At 36.1% G+C, this 20,794-nt stretch overlaps 3 protein-coding genes across 5 annotated transcripts; all 3 read left to right on the top strand.

Annotated features, from left to right (window-relative positions):
- Nucleotides 1-3,432: 3,432 nt before the first annotated feature.
- On the top strand, nucleotides 3,433-8,431 carry LOC132125212 (uncharacterized). 2 transcript variants are annotated; one of them, XM_059536496.1, is made up of 5 exons: nucleotides 3,433-3,520; nucleotides 3,952-4,040; nucleotides 4,882-4,968; nucleotides 6,197-6,378; nucleotides 6,469-8,431. In XM_059536496.1, the coding sequence occupies exons 2-5, from the start codon at nucleotides 3,962-3,964 to the stop codon at nucleotides 7,339-7,341; spliced, it is 1,221 nt and encodes a 406-aa protein (XP_059392479.1). In that variant the 5' UTR covers nucleotides 3,433-3,520; nucleotides 3,952-3,961; the 3' UTR covers nucleotides 7,342-8,431. The 2 variants fall into 2 exon arrangements, with proteins under 2 accessions (XP_059392479.1, XP_059392478.1); XM_059536495.1 differs by having other exon boundaries at nucleotides 3,465-4,040.
- Nucleotides 8,432-13,122: 4,691 nt separating this feature from the next.
- On the top strand, nucleotides 13,123-14,267 carry LOC132124766 (troponin I, fast skeletal muscle-like). 2 transcript variants are annotated; one of them, XM_059535918.1, is made up of 6 exons: nucleotides 13,123-13,130; nucleotides 13,307-13,343; nucleotides 13,425-13,553; nucleotides 13,636-13,725; nucleotides 13,813-13,989; nucleotides 14,124-14,267. In XM_059535918.1, the coding sequence occupies exons 1-6, from the start codon at nucleotides 13,123-13,125 to the stop codon at nucleotides 14,217-14,219; spliced, it is 537 nt and encodes a 178-aa protein (XP_059391901.1). In that variant the 3' UTR covers nucleotides 14,220-14,267. The 2 variants fall into 2 exon arrangements, with proteins under 2 accessions (XP_059391901.1, XP_059391900.1); XM_059535917.1 differs by lacking the exon at nucleotides 13,123-13,130 and having other exon boundaries at nucleotides 13,287-13,343.
- A 677-nt stretch (nucleotides 14,268-14,944) lies between these two features.
- LOC132124885 (troponin I, fast skeletal muscle-like) lies at nucleotides 14,945-20,451 on the top strand. The gene is made up of 7 exons (XM_059536032.1): nucleotides 14,945-15,007; nucleotides 19,004-19,031; nucleotides 19,393-19,429; nucleotides 19,525-19,653; nucleotides 19,736-19,825; nucleotides 19,903-20,079; nucleotides 20,172-20,451. Exons 2-7 carry the CDS (start codon nucleotides 19,024-19,026, stop codon nucleotides 20,265-20,267), a joined length of 537 nt encoding a protein of 178 aa, XP_059392015.1. The 5' UTR covers nucleotides 14,945-15,007; nucleotides 19,004-19,023; the 3' UTR covers nucleotides 20,268-20,451.
- The last annotated feature ends 343 nt before the right edge of the window (nucleotides 20,452-20,794 follow it).

The raw sequence follows: 20,794 nt of genomic DNA on the forward strand, positions 1-20,794 counted from the left end.
ATCAATTCTATGCAAAGAAGTTGGAAAGTAGACGGTAATGTTTTCTCTTGGTTCATTTCTCTCGGTTCATGATAAATCAATTTTGATAAATAAGTCGCACCTGACTATAAGTCGCAGGACCAGTCAAACTATGAAAAAAAAGTGCGACTTATAGTCCGGAAAATACGGTACATAGAAAAAGTTGTATATCTTTGAGTTCAGCTAATGAAAAATGGGGGCAAAAAACAAAAGTGTTGCGTTTACAGTTTTCAGTGTATATACATAGTTATTTAACTTAAATATCTGTTTATTTAAATTTTACTTTCAAAATGTACCATATATCTGAAGTTATGTTGTTGTTTTTTTTCAGCAAGGATGCATTAAGTGACAATATTTGAATCATGTGACACTGAAGATTGGAGTAATGATGTGGTGAGTAAGTGTTTTTGGCCGAGTGGTTAAATCGATGGACTGCTAATCCATTTTGCTCAGTACGCGGGGGTTCGAATCCCATTTTTGTCATTCCTTGCAGTTAACAGTGGTTGTTAATCTGCTCTGCACTTTGTGTGTCAACTGAGTGGCACACTTTGCTAAGCTACTGGCCCCGAACCTCTCAGGTTGTGGGTCCGAATCCAGGGTGGTTAATGTTGCTTCTGTTCCAGACTTTGGTTTTGGGCAGCCATGGACTAATGGTTAGAGAGTCACACTTGTAACATGAGCAAGGCACTGAACCCCCAACTGCTCCCCGGGCGCTGGATATAGCTGCCCACTGCTCTGGGTGTGTGTTCACTTCTCACTGCTTTCTGTGGGCACTTGGATGGGTTAAATGCAGAGCACCAGTTCAGAGTATGGGTTACCATACTTGGCAAATATCACAAATTTTAACTTTTTTTTTCACTGATGCTGAAAATTCAGCATCACAGCATCACAGGGATAAATCATTTTAATAGAATAGAATAGAAAACAGCTATTTTAAAAGGTAATATTATTTCACAATATTACTGTTTGTATTGTATTCATAGTCAAATAAATGCAGACTCTGTGAGACTTGCCATCGCTTATAAAAGATTCTTTTATACATGGATTTTCTTGCACAGCCTGAACCAATCCGAACAAAATGGCTCGATAGAAAAGAACAATATAGAGCACTTACAGCTGATTTAGAAGCAATTTCCATGATCCATGTCCCTTAACCATCACAAATGCAAGCAGACAGCAGGTTTATGATCTGCAGAGACAGTAAACACTTGACACAACCTAAGTCTCTTTACTACTAAAGATCAGCTTTCATCTCCGATCAAAGGAATATTCCTACTAGCTGTGCAGGATACATCCATGCTGCTTTATTTGATCAAAAATACAGTAATATTGTGAAATAGTATAACAATTTAAAACAGCTGCTTTATATTTGAATACCTATGTTAAAATGCTAACTTATTTCTGTGATGCATCATTACTCCAATCTTCAGTGTCATGTGATCCTTCAGAAATCATTCTAATATATGTTGAAATTCAGTTAATCAACTGCTCAAAATTGTTTATGTGTGTGTTCTGAATTGGATTCGGCAACAACGGACATCACATGGTCAGTACACTTCAGCTGCGATACAGCCATACAAGGCAATCCAGTTATGAATGATTTAGTCCTAAGTACCTTTATGAAACACATCTTCTCATTTGCATGTCTCGCGTCTCTGACTGAAATCTTGTTCTTTGTGGTCAGGAGACCACACCTCTGAAGCAGGTGGGAATAATAAGAGTGTGTGTTTGAGCAGATGAGAGAGCCAGGTTATAAGTAATTCAGATCTTGTGTGCAATTGAATGACGGAGGAGCACAGGCCGACCTTTTGTTATGTAAATAAAGCCTTATACCACCCAATGGTGTTGGGCCGCATTTTATCCAGCGTTTATGAGGCTCCGTTACCAAGTGGTTTGTTAAGGATGAACCGCATCGACAGCCATTGGAAATCCATTTCTTTGGATCTTTTTTGATCGGCTTTGTTGACATCTAACTCTTACATTTCAACAAGGCTGCTAGTTAATTTCTGTTTTGAATGATTCTTTTGTAGCTTTCTGATTCTGAATGAGGAGCCTTGCTGTGAAATAGTGAATGGAGTTACCGGTGTAGTTTTGTTACTAGAGAGCAGCGTGTGACGTCAGGATCTGGAGGGGTTTCTTAGATACTTGCAGCAGCCTGAAGCTGTCTGTGATTATCCTCAGCACAGATAACAAGCTGTCACAAACGGTTTCAGCTTTCTGACACTAGTGTCTGCAAACGTTACAAAACAAGGTATGAGGTTTGCTTTATTCAAGAGGTTTTCTTTCTTTTGTACAGTGTTTTGCAAATGGAATTGTGACAAAAAAGAATCTTGGTGCTACTCTGGGTATACTACTGTAAATTATGGTGTGTTAATACGTTAATCATTTAGTATTGTGTTATAAAAGAAGATTCATTTTACCGCAGTAAATATGTCTTTAGATTTCTAAGTTTTTCATTTAAAGACTGCCAAAACTTTTAAACGTTTTCATTATTACTGCATAGAGAGTTAACTCTCAAGATGAGTTTTTAGTGGGGCATGTTGTCACAGTGAAGCCTGTTATTGAACAGACTATTTCTATAGGCTACGTTTAAACAGTAAAAAATGTAAGAAAAACACACCCAAAACATAGAAGAGCAAACTACTGTCAATATTTTACTTTTTTGAGCTCATCTAGCACGTTTTCATATTTTGCGGGGTATTTTACGAGCTCATGTTAACTACTAAAGTATTAGCTACAAATGAATATTTGTACTTTGTATTTGTTTAGAATTTGCACTGTGCCACTGCATTACTAGGCTATTTATTCAATTAAAGGTGAAAAAAAAAATCAACATTTAAGAAACATATAATAAAAGTAATAACAGAAAAACTAAAATAATCAATCTAGCCTACTTTCATTGATTTGAATTTTTTAGCATTTTTTTGAGCTCATTGAGAGGCTAACAATTTATATTTGTCCTTGTTCACTATTCACGCTTCTTTACTATTTAAATAAAGGTAAAAAAAATAGATAAAAACAGATACTATATACTGTCATAAATCATTACTAGGCCTACATTTTTGCAGTTTATATGAGCTCATATTAATTGAGGGGCTAATGTTTACAATTTATACTTCACACTCACAGTAAATCACAGTCACAGTTTATTTTGCAGGTTAATATTATTATTATTATTTATTTATTTTTATTTTTTTAATTTTAAGGCTGCAAAAATGTATTCGTTGTTTATGTGTCCACTCCGAGTCCAGACGGTTAATGTACCTCATATGAGCTTTTCGTTCATCATTCACTAAAAGTGGGATATTATCAGCAATTAAATGTACACTTACCCATATACATTAATATAATTTTAAGCTAAATTCTCTTAAAGATGTTATTCGTCAACTACCTCCAACATATGTGAACTACATTTCCCATGAAGCGCAGCTCGTCGCTTCCGTGACGTTATTTGTCCACGTGAGCTTCATTCAGCTGAGCGCTGCAAGGATGAATGGCTGGGGTTTGTTTAAACAATATTATGTTTAATATGTTTTCTGCTCACAAATGTTATAAATGTCTTGTATGCGTAACTTCTGTTTGTTGCTCTCTGGTGTTTTGAGTCGCGTGCACTCAGTGTTCCCGCACATCCATCTGTATGAAGCTGCACAAACACATCTGATGAGACACAAACGCTCATTTAACGCAGTGATCATTTTTTTTCCCGAGCCATTCACTATTGTTTTAATGTAACCATGCCTGCGCTCGGCTGCATGAAACCAGCATTTGATCGTGAAATCACGCCATATATTTGTGAAGCAGACTGAAGTCCTGGAATGCTTGAGTGCGGGGGTGTCTGGCTGTCCCCTTCACTGCAGTCACACATCTGACCAGCATATGCATGCCTCACGCTGCAAACAACTGCTTTGGAAATGGTATTTGACTTGTTTACAGGGGGTGGAAGATGGAAACGTTGGAAAAATGGAGCAGAGACATCATGGCACCTCATCAGCTGGATAAGAAGGCACAGTCCAAACAAAATGGTGAGATTTGCTTCAAACCTGCCTTTTTTTTTAAATGAGGATTGTGTCTTTCAAATGTCTTTAATGTTAATCAATCTGGTCGAATTTATGTTAAAATGCACAATAGCAATTGTAAGATAGCAAACGCATTGTAAAAATAAATATTGACAAAGTTTTAGGCAGTAAGTTTTATAAATATACAGACTTTCTCGGACGGTGCATCTTAAAATATATTGATAATTACCATTATTATTAACAAAAAAGTTAAATAGAAGGCCAGAATATGAATTACACTTCATCAGTGCTGTTTTAAACCATAAAGCTTTCCACAAGCATCCATCAGGGTAACATGCATAATGCTCAAATAATGCCAAACATTAACAACATAAATTGTCACGCAGAACACTATAACTTAGGTAACCGTTCACGAAATAAGAACAAATTATTGTTAAGTATTTAAATGAAATAATTAAGTGTGATGCATCACACATGGATCTCTGGGGACTTGTTGGAAATCTTATGAGTGACTCAAATGTTTAAATTTGACACATTTTCCGCTTCTGAATTATGTCCCTAAAAATCTTTAAAAACGTTACACGTCTTGAAGTAACTTTTTGTTTTGTTTTTGATTTGCTTTTTTGTTTGTGATTTTTATTTTTTTAAATAATAAAATAAAAAGTGAACCAGTATTTTCTTGAGCTCATTTGATTTGATTGGATAAATGTTTGTAGTGCAGACATGGACTATAAACCTCAATACTCCAATTTTGATTTCTCAAGATCATTTTATTTTTATTTTGCTGTTGCTTTGGTTCTCTTTCAGGAAACCTTTCTTTTTTTTTCTTTTGCTCTGTTTTATTCAGGCACGATTGCAAAAAATCTTCTCAACTCTCTTAAGATTCGCAATCATTTGCAGCTCCAGCCAATTTCTCGTTCAGCATGTGCCACTGGTAAGAACTACAGTATGTGTTTATGTAAATTTTTTGGGATTATTCAGGACATCATCACATTTTATGTTATGACATTCATATACCATGTAGGTCACTGTCTAACAAAAGTTTATCGTTTTTAGTAAGTTGTCCATATATATTCAAACCTGATTTAGCAAAATGATTCATTGTAAATTGAAAGAAGTCTTATTACAATTTATTAAATAAATCTTAAATACAAAAACTGTAAAATATATAAATCATATTAATGAGAATCTGTAGCAAAAATTGTATAAGCTTGTAAAAGTTCATTTCTTTAAAATAACTTGTATGAAACTGTAATTAATGTAAGTGACAATATTACATGAGTCTGAATTTATGTTAGCATGGTTGACAATGGTTGTTTATTTTCACTAATGTGCAAATTTAATTTAGTCAATGTTGAATGAATCCTCAGGCAGATTTTGTCAGATTTGCTGTTTAGCGCTGTGTCAAGTTAACAAACATGCACATTGTCAATTGGCGGAACAATAAAACTATGGAATGGCTGTCTGAAGTGAGATATGTGGGTGTTTTAATGCATGAGTCGTGTTTTCCTGGATCAAACAAACTCAGCTCCATTAATGAGCATCCTCATTGAATCACATACACTCGCTGACAGACAGGTGCCTTATAGGTAGAAACTTAAGGGCAGTTCCTTATTAGCCTGTTGAGCACTTAAGAACATGGCTGAAGTGAAACTCTTGTTTTGCTTTGGGAGATTTCATAATGCCCACAATCATTAACATGTCATTAAAATGTCTTAAACCTTGTGGTCTTTGTCAGTTTTCACTGAGCAGAAGTAATGGGAACAAAATACTGATTTAAATGATTGGGCACTGATAAACATTGATTGAAATTATTTGATTTTTAAAATAATTACCATTTACTCTGCGATTTGAGAATTGTTTAAATTAGTGACTTGTTGGAATGGTTTTTCGAAAGTCTACTTTTTTGTGTACTGAATTTTTATTGGTCTTGTATCTATCCAATCATCTTGTTCATTCAGAACCTAATTTTAGATACATATTTTAATGCATCCCTATGGACCCCTTTACATCAAACATGAAGGTTATTAAACTAAGTAAACTTTGTATTAAAGCACATTCTCTTGCTTTTGTTATGGTATTTAAACTTTTCTGTGTTTGACAAAATTTGAGGTAAAAGATCTGTTCGCCGACCTCAAACCCTCTGATTTTTTGTATCTAAGGCTCTTGTCCAGATCTGATGAGTAGGAACGAGCAGTCAGACTCCCGGCCGCTTGCCGTGGCCCTGACGCCCCAGCTACCCCCCAGGACCCATCGTCCCCTGTGTCTCTCAGTGTCCTCTGACAGCAATGGACGCTTCAAAGCTCTGGAGACCCAGGAATGGAAGAACAACCTCAAAGCTCAGGTAGGTGGAAGTGCTCTTAATTCAGCTGCTCGTAACTTGTTGGAGGTTCAGTTTGAGTTACCCATCTTATTGTGTGACTTTATCCATTAGATGGAGCAGGCCCATAGTGCTGGAGCAGCCAGCAGCACAGGTTCCCTGGAAAGAGCGTCTCTCTTTTGCGCTTCTGGCTCCACCACCACCTCCAGCTCTGGCCTCTCCAGTCCGGTGGAGCACCTCACCAAGAGCAAGTCCTCTAGTCGCTTTTCACTTTTCTCCCCACCTTGGAACAGCAGCTCAGAGTCTGACTCCAATCCACCTTCCCGCTCTGGATCTAAGAAAATGTGTAACTACAGTCGCAGAGCTGGTCCTGGCAGTGCCAAAACGGGCCCAGAGACTCCAGAACCCAAGCAGAGTGTCCCTGAGCACTTCCAGTACTCAGAACCGGTCATATCGAAGGTTACAGATTACATTTTTGTGGGAAACCTGAACGCGGCTTATAGCGGACGTACGTTGTGCCGCAATAATATCGACAGTATCATCGACATGAGCAGCCTGCCTGGGGAGACTTGTTTGAGAGTCATTCCTTGCACTTGTTCAAGGGGTGTCAAGCATAGTTGGTCTCGTCTCAAAGTGGACATAAGTGACCTTCCAGACACAGTCCAAGAAGGGCTGGCACTCAAGCATCGCTGCTTCGATGACATCAATGAGTGTATCGATGCCTCCACGGAGAAGAGGAAGCGAGTGCTGGTACATTGTCGTGATGGTTTTTCCCTCGCCCCCACTTGCATTATTCAGTACCTCATGGTCAAACAAAATATGAGGCTTATTGCCGCCTACGAGCTGCTCAGAGCCAAACACCCGGTCAACATTCGGGAGTCCCATCAGAACGTTCTGGTAAGTCTCGAAAGAGCTCTGAGACCGGGTGGGAACACGGACCCAGAGTGCTTTAAACAGGCCATCTCTCGAAAAGTGGCTTGGACCTGATAGCGAACCTTGGGGAACCTCACTTTTATTTTAGCGTTTTGTAGTTTGTAAATTTTATTTTGAATATTATTTCCATTGTTAACTCTGTGAAAGGCAGTTTTTTATTGTTTTAACTGAGCTGGATGTCATGGTGTGAGTACTAATTGTGAAAATGTACTTTGTTGTTCAGTGGCCATTTTAGCAAAACAAAGCCTGAGAATTTGACTCATTCGTTTTGCTTCTGGCTATACAAAACAAGAACAAACATGCTTTGTGCAGCTGCTAAACAATGAGAGTTGTCTGGGAATATATCTCCTGTTTATTCTTCTTCACGTGGGTACATAGCCATGCTGTGCAGGTTTATGCTGAAGAAGTTGTTAGCGGGAGCCCTCAGGAGACAAAACGATGTCATATATGGCTGCAAACACCACTACTGAGGCTGAAACGTCAAACTGGAGTACTATATCAACTAAACATCTTAAACACTCTGAGGACAAATTGAGGACTAAACATGATTAATCACTGAATCTGGTAGTACATAGCACAACCTTTGTTGGCCTCCTTATTCATTTGACAGTTAGTTGATATTTCTCTGTTTAACCAGGGTCGAAAGATGCACAGTAAGAGTAGTCCTCTATGAGGAGACATTTCCATTTACTAGGGTAAGTGTCTTTTATTAAATGTGTACTATTCAACATGTTTGATCGAATAATTCAGTGCTTGGAAACAATGTGAATTTTGTGATCGTGTAAAGCATTGAAACTAGCCTACTTTATACCTTGTATGGTTTGTTGGTATTTGGAAAATGAGTTAAACAGAGTTGTGGAGCAATGCTCAATTGTAAAGGCTTGATTTTGCACTTACCACAAGGAAATGCACAAGTTTTGCTGAAACATGGTTTGACTTAATGTTGCACAGTGAATATAGATCAAAATATTTTTATTACAATAATGTTTATGCTTATATATAATGATTGTTGTTCCATGGTTTCTATTGTATTTTGATTTAGCCATTTTGAAAAATGTAACCCTGACTTTTACCTGAAATTTACGTCATTGAGACAACTTGAATGCGTGCATTTTCACTTAAGAGCATTATCTAGTTTACAGTATGTTTAAAAAAAAAAAAATATATATATATATATATATATATATATATATAATTTTTTTTTAAACATACTGTAACATATATATATATATACATACATATTCCCTTTCAGGTATATACCTAGTTTGCAGTATGTTTTTTTTTTTTTTTTTAAATATATGTATGTATATATATATATATACACACACACACATATTTCCACACACATATCTTGGTGACATACATGTGCTTAAGGGGAAATATATTTGACATGGCTTATGCTTATCAGCAGTGATTCTTTTATTTTTATTATATATTTAGTGTGCAGTTTGGTGAAGAAAGACCCTCCTACGTTTTGGTGCCTTTCGTTTGAAATCATCCAGTGTGATTTATTGTGACATTCACACGCGCACACTATATGCACTCATCGGGTATTTACAAAATGTCGTCCTTATGCTTTGACATGTTCAGGAAATGCTCCATGTTGGTGTAATTTTTTGATGTATGGCAGAGATCAGTTTCATCTGAATACGCTGTTGTAAAGGTTTCATAGCAGTGCTCACAGTGAACAGTGCCTGTACTTCAATTAGTGTGGTGGTGACGTCAATCGGTGTGATCATTTACTTTCTTCTACGGGCCTGCAATTAGCTTCTGATATTAGCAAAGCTGTATTTAGATTCAAATGGAACATTTACTGTTGTTTTATTCTTATTCATTAGCCTATTTAAATCTATATTTTTGGATGGTTGATCTTGCCCTGTAAAGGTCTAACAACATGAACTCTCAGGTTAACTTTATTGGACTAGAAAACATTCTCAATGTGTTAGAAACCAGAATAATGTGAGGCAATGTATTTTCTGTATCACGTTTTTGAAGAAAATGCATTTGTACATGTTGATATTAAAGAGAATCTGATGCACTGACTTTCTTGTCACGTATGATTTGTTCCAATAGGAAATGTGACATGTCAATCTTGGAAAATATATTTTAGCAAGAGGCTACAGTTTTGCTCTTACATGCTATGGTACTGTAAGCTGATAATGTACTGGTAGTAGTACTAGTACCGGTACCCAGTTTCACAAATATCTGCCCCTAGTGGTTGGGAGCACTGCTATTGGTTAGGATACTTTTTTTCTTTTTTTTTTTTTTTACAGTCTAAAGATCATCAAAATGTGCAACATATTTAGTGTTTGTTTGTGATGTATGAATGTCATGAAATCTGTCTTGGAAACCTTTTAACATACCTGTAAAATGTATTTTTGATACTTTGCAAATGTCTTAAATTATTTACCTTTTGTCCTTTACAGAATTTTGAAATTCATCAATACATTACAAATGTTACAAATATATACTACATTAGCTATGATGAATTAAACAGTTAGCTATGACATTTAAAACGCATGGAATAAGGGTCCTAGTCTAGTGAAACCAGTCGTTTTCTAAAAAAATTAAATGAAAATGTATAAATTTCTTAACAAGAAACGCTGGACTTCACACATTGCGTAATCACGTTGGAAAGTTCACATGTAGTTCGTTATTTGTTTGTGTACTACTGTTCTAAAAGGTAGGGTCGGCCAAAAAATACAAACTCTCATTTTGTCCTCCAACTTCGAAATCGTATTACTTCGTTGTTTTACCATTTTTTGGAAAAGGCGTTCAACTTTCTTTAAACATTTACTTTGTAAACACTGGGTTGGTGCTTTCACCTACGTCACGCATGACCTTTCCAACTTGACTACGTAATGCGTGAAACTGAGCTAGTGCAAAATAAGCATTTGTGGTTAAAGTATTTTACACTTTTAATTAATTTTGCCCTTTGAAGTTGCATTGAAACTGCAGTGTGGACCTTCAACCCACTGGCTACCACTGAAGTCCACTATATGGAGAAAATCCTGGAACATTTTCCTCAAGAACATTGGATGATATAGGGGTGAGGAAATTATCAGGAAATGATTATTCTGGAAGTGAATTAATTATTATTATTATTTTTTTTTTAAGTAATTGCATTTGTTTAACAAGGAGGCAATGGTATCAGGGCAGATGCTTGAGGTGGAATACAAGAATGTGATGTGCATATCATTTATTTGCACAAGCATGATGAAAATCTTAACTTAAGAATGAGGTTTATAGTAAGTATTAACATTGGTTAAATTAGGATTAAGATATTAAATTATAATTGTATTGGTAATGGTAGAGGTGTTACTCTCAGCTGACACATTACTAATTTAAGAGATTCTTTAAAGAAGATAAAAACATTTGTTTCCAATATGGGAATTCTAAAAATGGACTCAAAATTATTATGGTCCTTATTTGCCACATTTTCACTCACCCTGCTCTCTGTTTGACAGCTGTACCAATTACACCACTATATTTGAATGCCTGGGATGGAAGAGTCCCAGGTAGCCATCAGCACCAGACCAGCCGTTTGAAACAAAAATAGAACAGTTGGAAATATGCTGCTCCGTATGTATTCACAAGCTCATCCACTGAATGAGCAATAGTGTTTCCAGTCTCTTAAAACCTGCCTCGCTTTGCAGAGATCAAATGGCAGTTGATATTCCTTCCAGTTAATTTGTTAAGCTGGAAATAGAATGTAAACTTGCTGCTATACTTTAGGTTTTGTCAAATGTGCGATATAAGCACTTTTAACTTTTTTATTAAATATTTACAAGTGGTATTAGAGTTTTCAAACAATAAGTTGAACTCATTTTTATAAATGAATGGCGTCAGTTTGTATGTCTATTGGCTATTTTTCCATGTGTTTCTGCTAGAATTTTCTTATGGGGTCTTAGAATATCAATTAATCTGCGGTTAACAATAAGAATGAATTACTTTTTCCCCAAGCAGTAAACCAGAATCTACATTTCTGATCATTTCCATCTCTAGTCATGACAACTTTCCAGCATTGTTCAGGAACAATATATAAGTAATAATTTTCTTTTCTTTATTTATTAATTTATAAACCACAGCTCAATCAAAACCGTTTGTGGGGCACTGTTTCTTTCGCTTTAAAAGTGAAGGTTGAATACAATTTTGACTGTAATGTGAAGCTCAAGAAATGCCTTGTGTTTATTAGCTTAGCATAGTAATGCAGTGCTCTTGCTGGTGTCTTGATATTCATGATCTCTGCATCATGTGTGGGCTTCACTTTGATTAAAAATATACACAATCTAAAGAGGGGGTTATTTATATGCAGGGGGTTTGGGGTGGAGATGAGGGATTTGATATTGTGTTTCAGGTGTTTGAGAGCCTATTGGTTCTCTGAAAGCATCTACTACCATAAACAGAGAGATGGGATTTCCTTGGTCATAGGGGAATACAATATATACTTATGATGCCAGCTGCCCACGGAGACCATATTCTTCCTCCATTCTTCCGGCTGTGTCTGCCTCAGCTCATAGGTAAAATGCGTTTTTCTCTGTTTTTCCTTTGCTTATCCTTTTGTTCATGACTTTATTCCATTGGAATTGCAAGATGCTTCTTAGCCAGCTGTACTAAACTGGTGGTGTTGACAGAAAATTGTTCAATTTTTTTCTTTGTAAGCATAATTTGAGGCAAGTTGTTTTGTGTGACAGAAATGTTGAAAGCTTTTGCAAATTGTTTGTTTAGACTTACATTGATAAGTTGGGGGACAAAAGATCATGTTGATTTTTTTTTTTTTTGTCATAAGACATTAATTCTGCATCATTACTGGGAATACAGAAAACTTATATTAAAAAATCACTTTGCTATTTTTAGATGTACACTTGTTAGCTGAAACGTAATGTGTTGATTTGAGTTTTGGAAATGCCATCCGATTTGGCTTTTAGGATCGGAAGGTGATATGCCTGTGTTTATCTTGCTGTCAATAGATAAATATAAGGCTTCAACGGTCTAAAATGATGCACGGGGATCTCTTCGGATTTCTTAGACAATGATGCTATGGTTAAAATCTATGGTGTTGGCATAGTTCAAATGTAAATGCCTTTACTACATATTTACTCACATTATCACAATGATACCCATTGTCAAACCTTAGACCTGGCATTGCAATTTGCATTCTGAAAGTAATCCTGAGTAGTTAGAGGGCTGGCAATTTAGTTTTGAGCTATTTTAACTTACTGTTTTGATCCCAGTAGGAAAATTCATCTTGTACAATTTAATAAAAATTTATAAAGAATATGTAATTATTATATTAAATAGTATTTTAATCTTATCAATTATAATATAATATAATATAATATAACATGAGAGTAAATTTGTAAATTATAGAATTTTTCATTGGGTGAATCTTGCCCTTTTGATCATTTTGATTACTTGGTTATATACAGTTATGTTAGGCTCAGTCTTTAAACAAATATAAATCAAACTCACAAAAAAGGGGTTTGCATAAAAAAAAAAAGTTGATGTTATGATCTGATTATTTTAGATCAGTTTCAGAGGATTGGAAGGGAAGGAACAGAGGTGGGGTCATGATTTTGATTATCACCCAGAAACAGGCTTAGCACAGTGAATCTCTTGAGATTTTCTGCTCAAAAATAGCACATGATTCACTTTAGAGAAGACTTATGGCGATGATTGGTGGTTTGATTGGTTACTTGTCATTGACATATTTTAGAACGTCTTTTAATTAAATTAATAATTAATGTTATTTCATACTGTAATATTGCCAGTGCTTTGTGTTAATTGTAAACCGGGTATATTATTTCACAGGGACAAAAATTAAATTCAACCAAGATGTCAGAGTAAGTAACTATTTTGATTTCTTCTTTATTGATTATCAGCATCTTCCTCAACTATTAGAAATTGTTATTTTTATACTTGTGTACAATGGACATAAAACAATAAAAAAGTGCAGTATCTTGTGGTGATTGGTTACTGCTTTAACACAATATATTTGAATGATTCCAAAACACCTCAGGAAAAAGATGTCGTCGAGTCGCAAGCATCATCTGAAGGTACTATATGATTCAAAATTAATTATATTTTTCAGTATTTATTAATGAGTAGCAATGACATCTAGCTTCTCTATATTGCAGAGCTTGATGCTTTCCATCGCTAAAGGTATACTGGAACAGGAAGTAAAGGACAGAGAGGTGGAGAGGGAGAGATACATGGCAGAGACCTGCCAGCCTCTGTCTCTACCTTCAGGCATACAGGCATTACAGGTAAAGAACAATAAATTCACTTTCTAAAAAAAGAAAACATTGTGAATGGATAACTAAAATAAAATAAATATATGGTTTATAGGAACTCTGCAGGGAGCTTCACCACAAAATTGATGTCATTGATGAGGAGAGATACGACCTGCAAATGAAAGTCAACAAGAGTGCAAAGGAGGTAAGATGTCATCTATATTTGAATCCAGTAAAGTTTTTGTTTTATCCTGTAGTTTCTATACTGACAGCCCTCATTCACTTACACTAGATCGAGGACCTGAATATCAAAGTTATTGACCTGAAGGGCAAGTTCAAGAAGCCAACTTTGAGGAAGGTGCGCATGTCTGCTGATGCTATGCTTCAAGCTCTGCTGGGCTCCAAACACAAGGTGTCTCTGGATCTGAGAGCCAACCTCAAACAAGTCAAGAAGGAGGTCAAAGAGGAGGTGAGCAATAAACTGCATTGTTCTCATGAGGCTCCTTTGTGGTTCCGGTACTAAAGGACCTTCACAATTCTGAAAGATCCTGATCTTTAATCTTTTGGCTAACTGACCAAATGTCTTTCATGTACTTTTCAAAGGATAAGGAACTGCGTGATGTTGGTGACTGGCGTAAGAATGTTGAAGACAAGGCTGGCATGGATGGCAGGAAGAAGATGTTTGAAACCGAGGCTTAATTTTGTAGTTTTTTTTGAAGTTCAATATGCTGCTGAATCAGAATTGGCCTTAAACCACACTCATTTACTTTTGATAATCACAAATCTATAAAAGTAAATATGATCACTTAGTTTTCTGTTCAAAACTGGTATTGAAATGTGTATTAACATCCCATGTCTCAAAGTCTAACATCATCATTAAATCGGTTAAGCAAGAATGAAGTCCTGTGTTCATTTTGCTACATAAACCACTTTGTAACCAGCTTTTTATTTTGCATTATTTCCTCACCGATCTGTGCAACAAGTAAGTATTTATTGTCAGTTGTATTATGTATTTGGTTTATGACTTAATAAAAGTGGATAACATTTTTTACTATGATTAAAAACAACAGGTAACAGTGACGCCTTCCTGGCACCTGAAAGAAACTGACTGGAACTGAAGAATGCTGAACAAACAATCCTGGAGGTACAATCTTCCGTGGATATATAGATAGATAGATAGATAGATAGATAGATAGATAGGTGGAAGTTAGATTCATATAAAGCAAAAGGCCTTTGTGAAAAAGTCATCCTCAAAATAAAAGAATGGCTATCTTGAAGGACAAGTTATTTATACTGATAGCAAGGCGAAGGAGGGATAGTGCCGTATTTCATGACCTTGTCAGCTCATTGGTGTGGCGGATAATCCACTTCCATAAAGAGAAACCATGGATTTACAGAGAATGCAATATATACCTACTTAACACGAGCGTAGCCTGTGTCTCGTCTGTGTCTGTCTCTTGAAGACGTTCCTCAGTTCTTCTAGAAAGGTGAGAGCAGTTCTCTTGTTTCCTTGTCTTAGTCTTGTGAAAACAATTTTTTGTAGATTTTTGTTGGAAGTTGTAAAATGTAGTTTGTGGGATTGATGATGGAGGTGATGGAGAGGGTTGTCATAGGAGTTGGTTCTTCTACCGTATGTCACTATGGTAAGAAGCCACCTGTTGAGAACATAATTGTAAAGTATATGTTGCTGTACTAGTCCTTTAGGCATTTAGACCAAGTTGAATTGTTAATCATTTGTAAAAATAGTATGGGTGTCCCCGACTAAGGATTTTCATAGTCGAATCAGAACTTTCTAATCTTGCTGATATTCGACTGACAGTCGAATCATATGTTTGGGGGCGGAGCAAAATACATAATTCAAGTCAGACATTCAACAGCCATAATTACTGATGTTAACACACAGGGAAAATGTGTAACAAGTGCCTCGAAGATACAAATGGGGTAAATAATGTTTTTATGTTTTGATTAAAAGATAATTAACACTAAACGTCAGCGAAACCCTAACAATTCAAAATTTTTACAATAGTGCTCTCATTATAAAGTTAGCCTATATGACAGTAGTTATTAATGTTCTGCATTTCTGTTTTGAGCTGCGTGCGCTGAAGATGACCAGTAGAGTGACGCATTTGATAGCAAGTTTTTAATCAATGGGATTAAACTCAGAATTTAATGTAGAATAAGCTTCGTTATTTATACAACATAACATTAATATTAAGACTTATAGGCTATCTGCAAAAAGAGCCCGAATGCAAATGAACGTGTCTGCGTGGCTCTAAAGGCGAACTCCATTTGTGGACGCGTTCTTCGCGAAACAATGTGCAGAAACACGGCAGCTAAACTCTAATATTATAATGGTGTTCTCATTATAATGGTGTGGATGTGACAGTCCAGTCATAGTTATTAATGTTCTGCTTTGTAGTTTGACCTGCTCGCGCTGTGCGCTGAAGAGATATCTCCATAGTACTAGAATGAAGCGCTTGACTGAACCAAACACATTTTATATCAGGTAAATAATATATCCACGATATACACTGGCTGAAATGTTTTGAAATCACTTGTACCCTACCTGTTCGAAAAAATCCAGTCTCTGCCTGTGTCAGTTTGAGTCTTGGTAAAGTTTTAAATCCCTGCCGCCAAGATGCTCCTCTGTCAGTCACGGATTATGGAAAGTGAAACATAAATCTATAGGGATGGTTGGATTTATTCACGCACTTTATAATATTAATTTGAAGCTTCTTATTTTCAGATTCTTATTCACGGCTTTATCATAATAGGCTGCATATTAACTTATTGGGAGAAAACCGCAAGTTCTATGTGAAATCAGACATTTGAGCTCCCCCATATAGTCAGAATGGCATAATCAATAACACCAGCGAATATTTGACTGTGAGATTGGTAGTCGAATTAGGCTCCTCGAATCGAAGCATCGAATCGTCGATTATTCGGGGTCACCCCTATAAAATAGCTTAAATTTGTCTGCGAAATAATGTATGATCATTGCTGGTGATTCTGACTCATGAAAAGTTTTTTTTTTTGGACTAAAGTTTTTTATTCTGGAAACACCATGTTGAAATGCAAAGAAAACATTTTTATTGGTCACCTAAAGGGTGAACACCGACAAAAGCATAAATTTGAAAATGATCCTTAAGTCTTACTCCACCTGTCAGCACCTTCTTACGGCCTTCCTTATTAACAACTGATTTACAATACGGTCTCATATAAAACTGATTCGCAGTAATTTTTAATCCGAAAGACAATGCTGTATATTAACAAAAACATTGTCGTTCATCTTATACATCTTGTGTAATGATCTGAAATGGCTTAACCTTCTGGAACATCTGGAATATGCATCTGTTTCCTCAGAGACCTGCTTGTTCTTGACTTTTAAGATTTCTTAAGTTGCTCATTTACCAAACCTTCACCCAAGAAGACCATTGTACAGTATTTCTTGATCTATTCCGCCATGTGTTTTCTGCTAAACATGTCCTCAGTCTTCTTCCATGGCTACTTAGAATAGTCCTTCTTCAAATAGCCTTATGTGACCTGACTGTTGTCTTAACAGCTCTCTAACTATGTCACTGAGGTATTAGGAGTCCATTTAAGTGCACTAAATTAGTCAATCAGTTTGTCACCAGTTAGCCAGTTAGTCAGGTCTTTCTCTTGGAGCGGGAGTATATTAAGAAAGACATTTGAGATGGTTGTTTAGCAGGGAATAAAGGAGAGCTGTGTTGTCATATCTTTGACATCTCAAAGATGCTCTTGAGGACAGGGCTGTGTATGCAGCTGATGTACTGGCCTTGAGATCATATTGCACCGAGCTCCTTGAGAAAATCCCCTCGGATGAGTCAAAGACACTTGGGAAACTACTTGGGATACAACTACTGACATTAAGGGTGATGTGAAAAGGTCACACGATCAGAATGTCTATGGATTTGGTGCCATTGGATTGTGTCCACATGCAATGGTTACACATTCAGAAAAAAAGATACAAAGGCTGTCACTGGGTAGTACCTTTTCGAAAGGGCTGCACCACAGGAACGTTTTTATAGTACTTGCTTTTTGGCGTGTTCACACCACAGGAACTGGGAATGATTTTAACTGTAGTAACATCTTTTTGAGGGACTAAATTAGCTCCTATTTCAGGGTGTAACCCAGCACAATAGGAACTACTGATTCCGAGGTCCAGGCACTTTTCCATCCTCTATCCTCAAGGTTGGGAAGGTTAGCTTGGAAATGTAATAGGTTACAGATTACATGTTACCCTATTCAAAATTTAATAAGTAGGGTTTTATTTGAAATTTAATTATGTAACTGATTACATTAGATTTTTTCTACATTTCTGACAAATGCTATAGTACTCTACACTAATTACTGTCAAACTTTGAAAAACCCTCATCACATGAATTAAGATTATAATACTATAATAAGTCAAAGCACCACCATCAACCAATCAGACTTTAGCACCTCTTTTTTATTTAAGATTGTTCTGATTATTGCTGAATTTCAGCACTGGAATGCATTTTTATCACTCGCCATTGTTGCAACTCTCAGACAGGTTGTAGCCTGAAGCTTTTATCTGCAAATTCAAAGAAAAGCATCAGAATGGCATTGTTTTACTAAACAGCCTTTAAATGGCAAGAGGCATTCTGCATATCAAAATTTATTTTGTTTTTATTTATTTATTTTGTAATTAAATTATGTAACACTGTTAAATGTAACTAGTTACTCCCCAACACTGCCCATCCTTTAACTGTTGACGTTGTTGAATACCGCGCTTGATTGACATCACTGCCGGCTTGCTTACGTCACTTCCTGCTGGTGGTGCAAATGCCATAATTGGCCCTATGGGAAAATCTAGTTCTCAGTGGACCTCCCTGGTGGCTAGTTCCTATTACAGAGTTCTTTAAACTCCCTGGTGCAAAATAATTATGTAATATTTAGCACACTTTAGGTGTTAATATGCCATTAAGGTAATACCTAAAATACATAAGGGTGTATTTTGGGGAGAAAAAAAAAACAAAGAGAGAAGTGTGAATACACTAGAGAGATTGGATTGTAGATCCAATCTCTGTAATAAACAAACCTTGGCCTACTACTACTGAGTTCTTTATTTAAAGTTGTTGTACAGTGAAAATTGTGGTGTAGAACTTGTTGACAGACCAGAAAACATAACCTAGAAAAACACACACTGAAGTATGCAATTTGCATGCAATTCAGGCCATCAGCTCATTAGTAGAGACTCCAAGATTTAAAACTGATGTGTCAGAGAATAGAGACATGCTAAATGTGCAGTGTTAGGGTGCCTCCAGGACCAGGGTTGGGAACCACTGCTCTAGATCATCTATTGGTTATTTTATTTTTTGAGCTTCGCTGCCTTACTTTATACAGTAGAGTTCAGAAAGCAGTGTAGAGAGAGGGCTCTGATGCATAACCCACTGTGCCATAGCTCTGATGCATTTCTCTTTTTTCTTTCTATCAAAAAGGTGCAAATAAACTCTTGAAAATGTCGGAGTAAGTATGCCATTCCATCACTCAGTGTGATTAGACTTGACACTATCTATAATAATCATCACACAGCATAATACCACTGGATGACTATATAATAAAATGTATGCAAGAAAACACCATCAAAATTCAGTATTTTAAGCAGTATTTTGCAGAATTTGCTGCAGAAGTTTAAAAGTTTGGTTTCATGGTAGAAAACAAACACTAACCAGAAATGCCTTAGGAATATTAGTGCTGTGCTGCCTTACAAACACTGTAAATACTGTAGATCAGTCCTGACAAAGTACAATCTACAGTATCTATGGTAGCACAAAAGAGAAATCAATATCCTAATGTAAAGTATGTCCTTATTTCTCCTCTTGATTAGAAAACGCATGTCTAGCAGTAAAAAACACAGCCTGAAGGTAAGAGCTCATGCCTTATTTGAACCAATCCAATATTACAGTTACATATAAAAATAAAAGAATAATGAGTCTCAATGAGTCACATTTGCTTGTAGAGCATAATGCTCCAGGTTGCAAAAGAGTTACTGGATGCAGAGGGGATTGAGAAGAAAGAGGAGAGGAAGAGATACATGGAAGAACATTGCCCTATGTTGTCATACCCAAGCTCCAAACAAGAACTAGAGGTCCAATTCAATTATTACTACAAATTGAAGTTGTAATTTTTTTTTAGAAATTCAAAGCTAAAGCATGAAATACTTCCAACAGGAGCTCTGCAAAGAGTTACATGCAAAAATTGAAGCTGTTGATGAGGAGAGATATAATCTAGAGCACAAAGCCATCATGGTTGTCAATGAGGTAAGATGTTTCACATGGATCTGATTCTATGTGGTCTTGAGCAAGGTACTCATTAGATTCTTTTTTGTGTGTTTTAGGTTAAAGACTTAAACATTAAGATCGTTGACCTGAAGGGTAAGTTCAAGAAGCCACCTTTGAAGAAAGTGCGCATGTCTGCTGATGCTATGCTTCAAGCTTTGTTGGGATCCAAGCACAAGGTCTCCATGGACCTGAGAGCCAACCTCAAACAAGTCAAGAAGGAGGTCAAAGAGGAGGTGAGTACAACAGATGACCAAATTTTTTACATGATAAGATCGAGAAATTCCAGTTTGCAAAAGCTGAAAATCTCACCAAATCTCATTCACAGGATAAAGAACTGCGTGATGTTGGTGACTGGCGTAAGAACATCGAGGATAAGGCTGGTATGGGTGGCAGGAAGAAGATGTTTGAAACTGAAGCTTGAAGATGTTTCTGATGAGTATTCCACCATGATCTTTTTATTGGCTTGTATCTGAATAAAATACTTAAAGGTTTTGCAGGAACTGTTCAGAGGACCGTTCAATATATAATCCAATAAAATGCCAGTCAAAACTTTAACTGTTCTCTTGGACAATTAAGTGTTCAGTTTGTAATTCGATACAGACTGACTGTTTTGTCATAATGTCAAAATTATGTTTTTTTTCTAAATAAATAACCCAACTGTAATAACTGTTGCTTTCTGCTATTTTAAACATTTTCTTTATTTTAGAATCTTTTTAACTATAATTGTAACCTTTTCCTTGTTGTATTTTTATTTATTTATTTATTTAAATTGCTTAAAGTGAACAAGGGATTAAAATCAATAGATTGTTAATAGACATTCTTGGTCTTATTGCGATCAATTTGTCGATGTTGAAATGACTTTTCTTTTTGGTTGACGTTTTATTTTTTAGTCCCTCAACCCACAACTTTTTATATTTCACAGACCCACCCTACATTTTTTCACATTGA

Source organism: Carassius carassius, chromosome 43 (genome assembly GCF_963082965.1).
Source record: "Carassius carassius chromosome 43, fCarCar2.1, whole genome shotgun sequence".
NCBI lineage: Eukaryota > Metazoa > Chordata > Actinopteri > Cypriniformes > Cyprinidae > Carassius > Carassius carassius.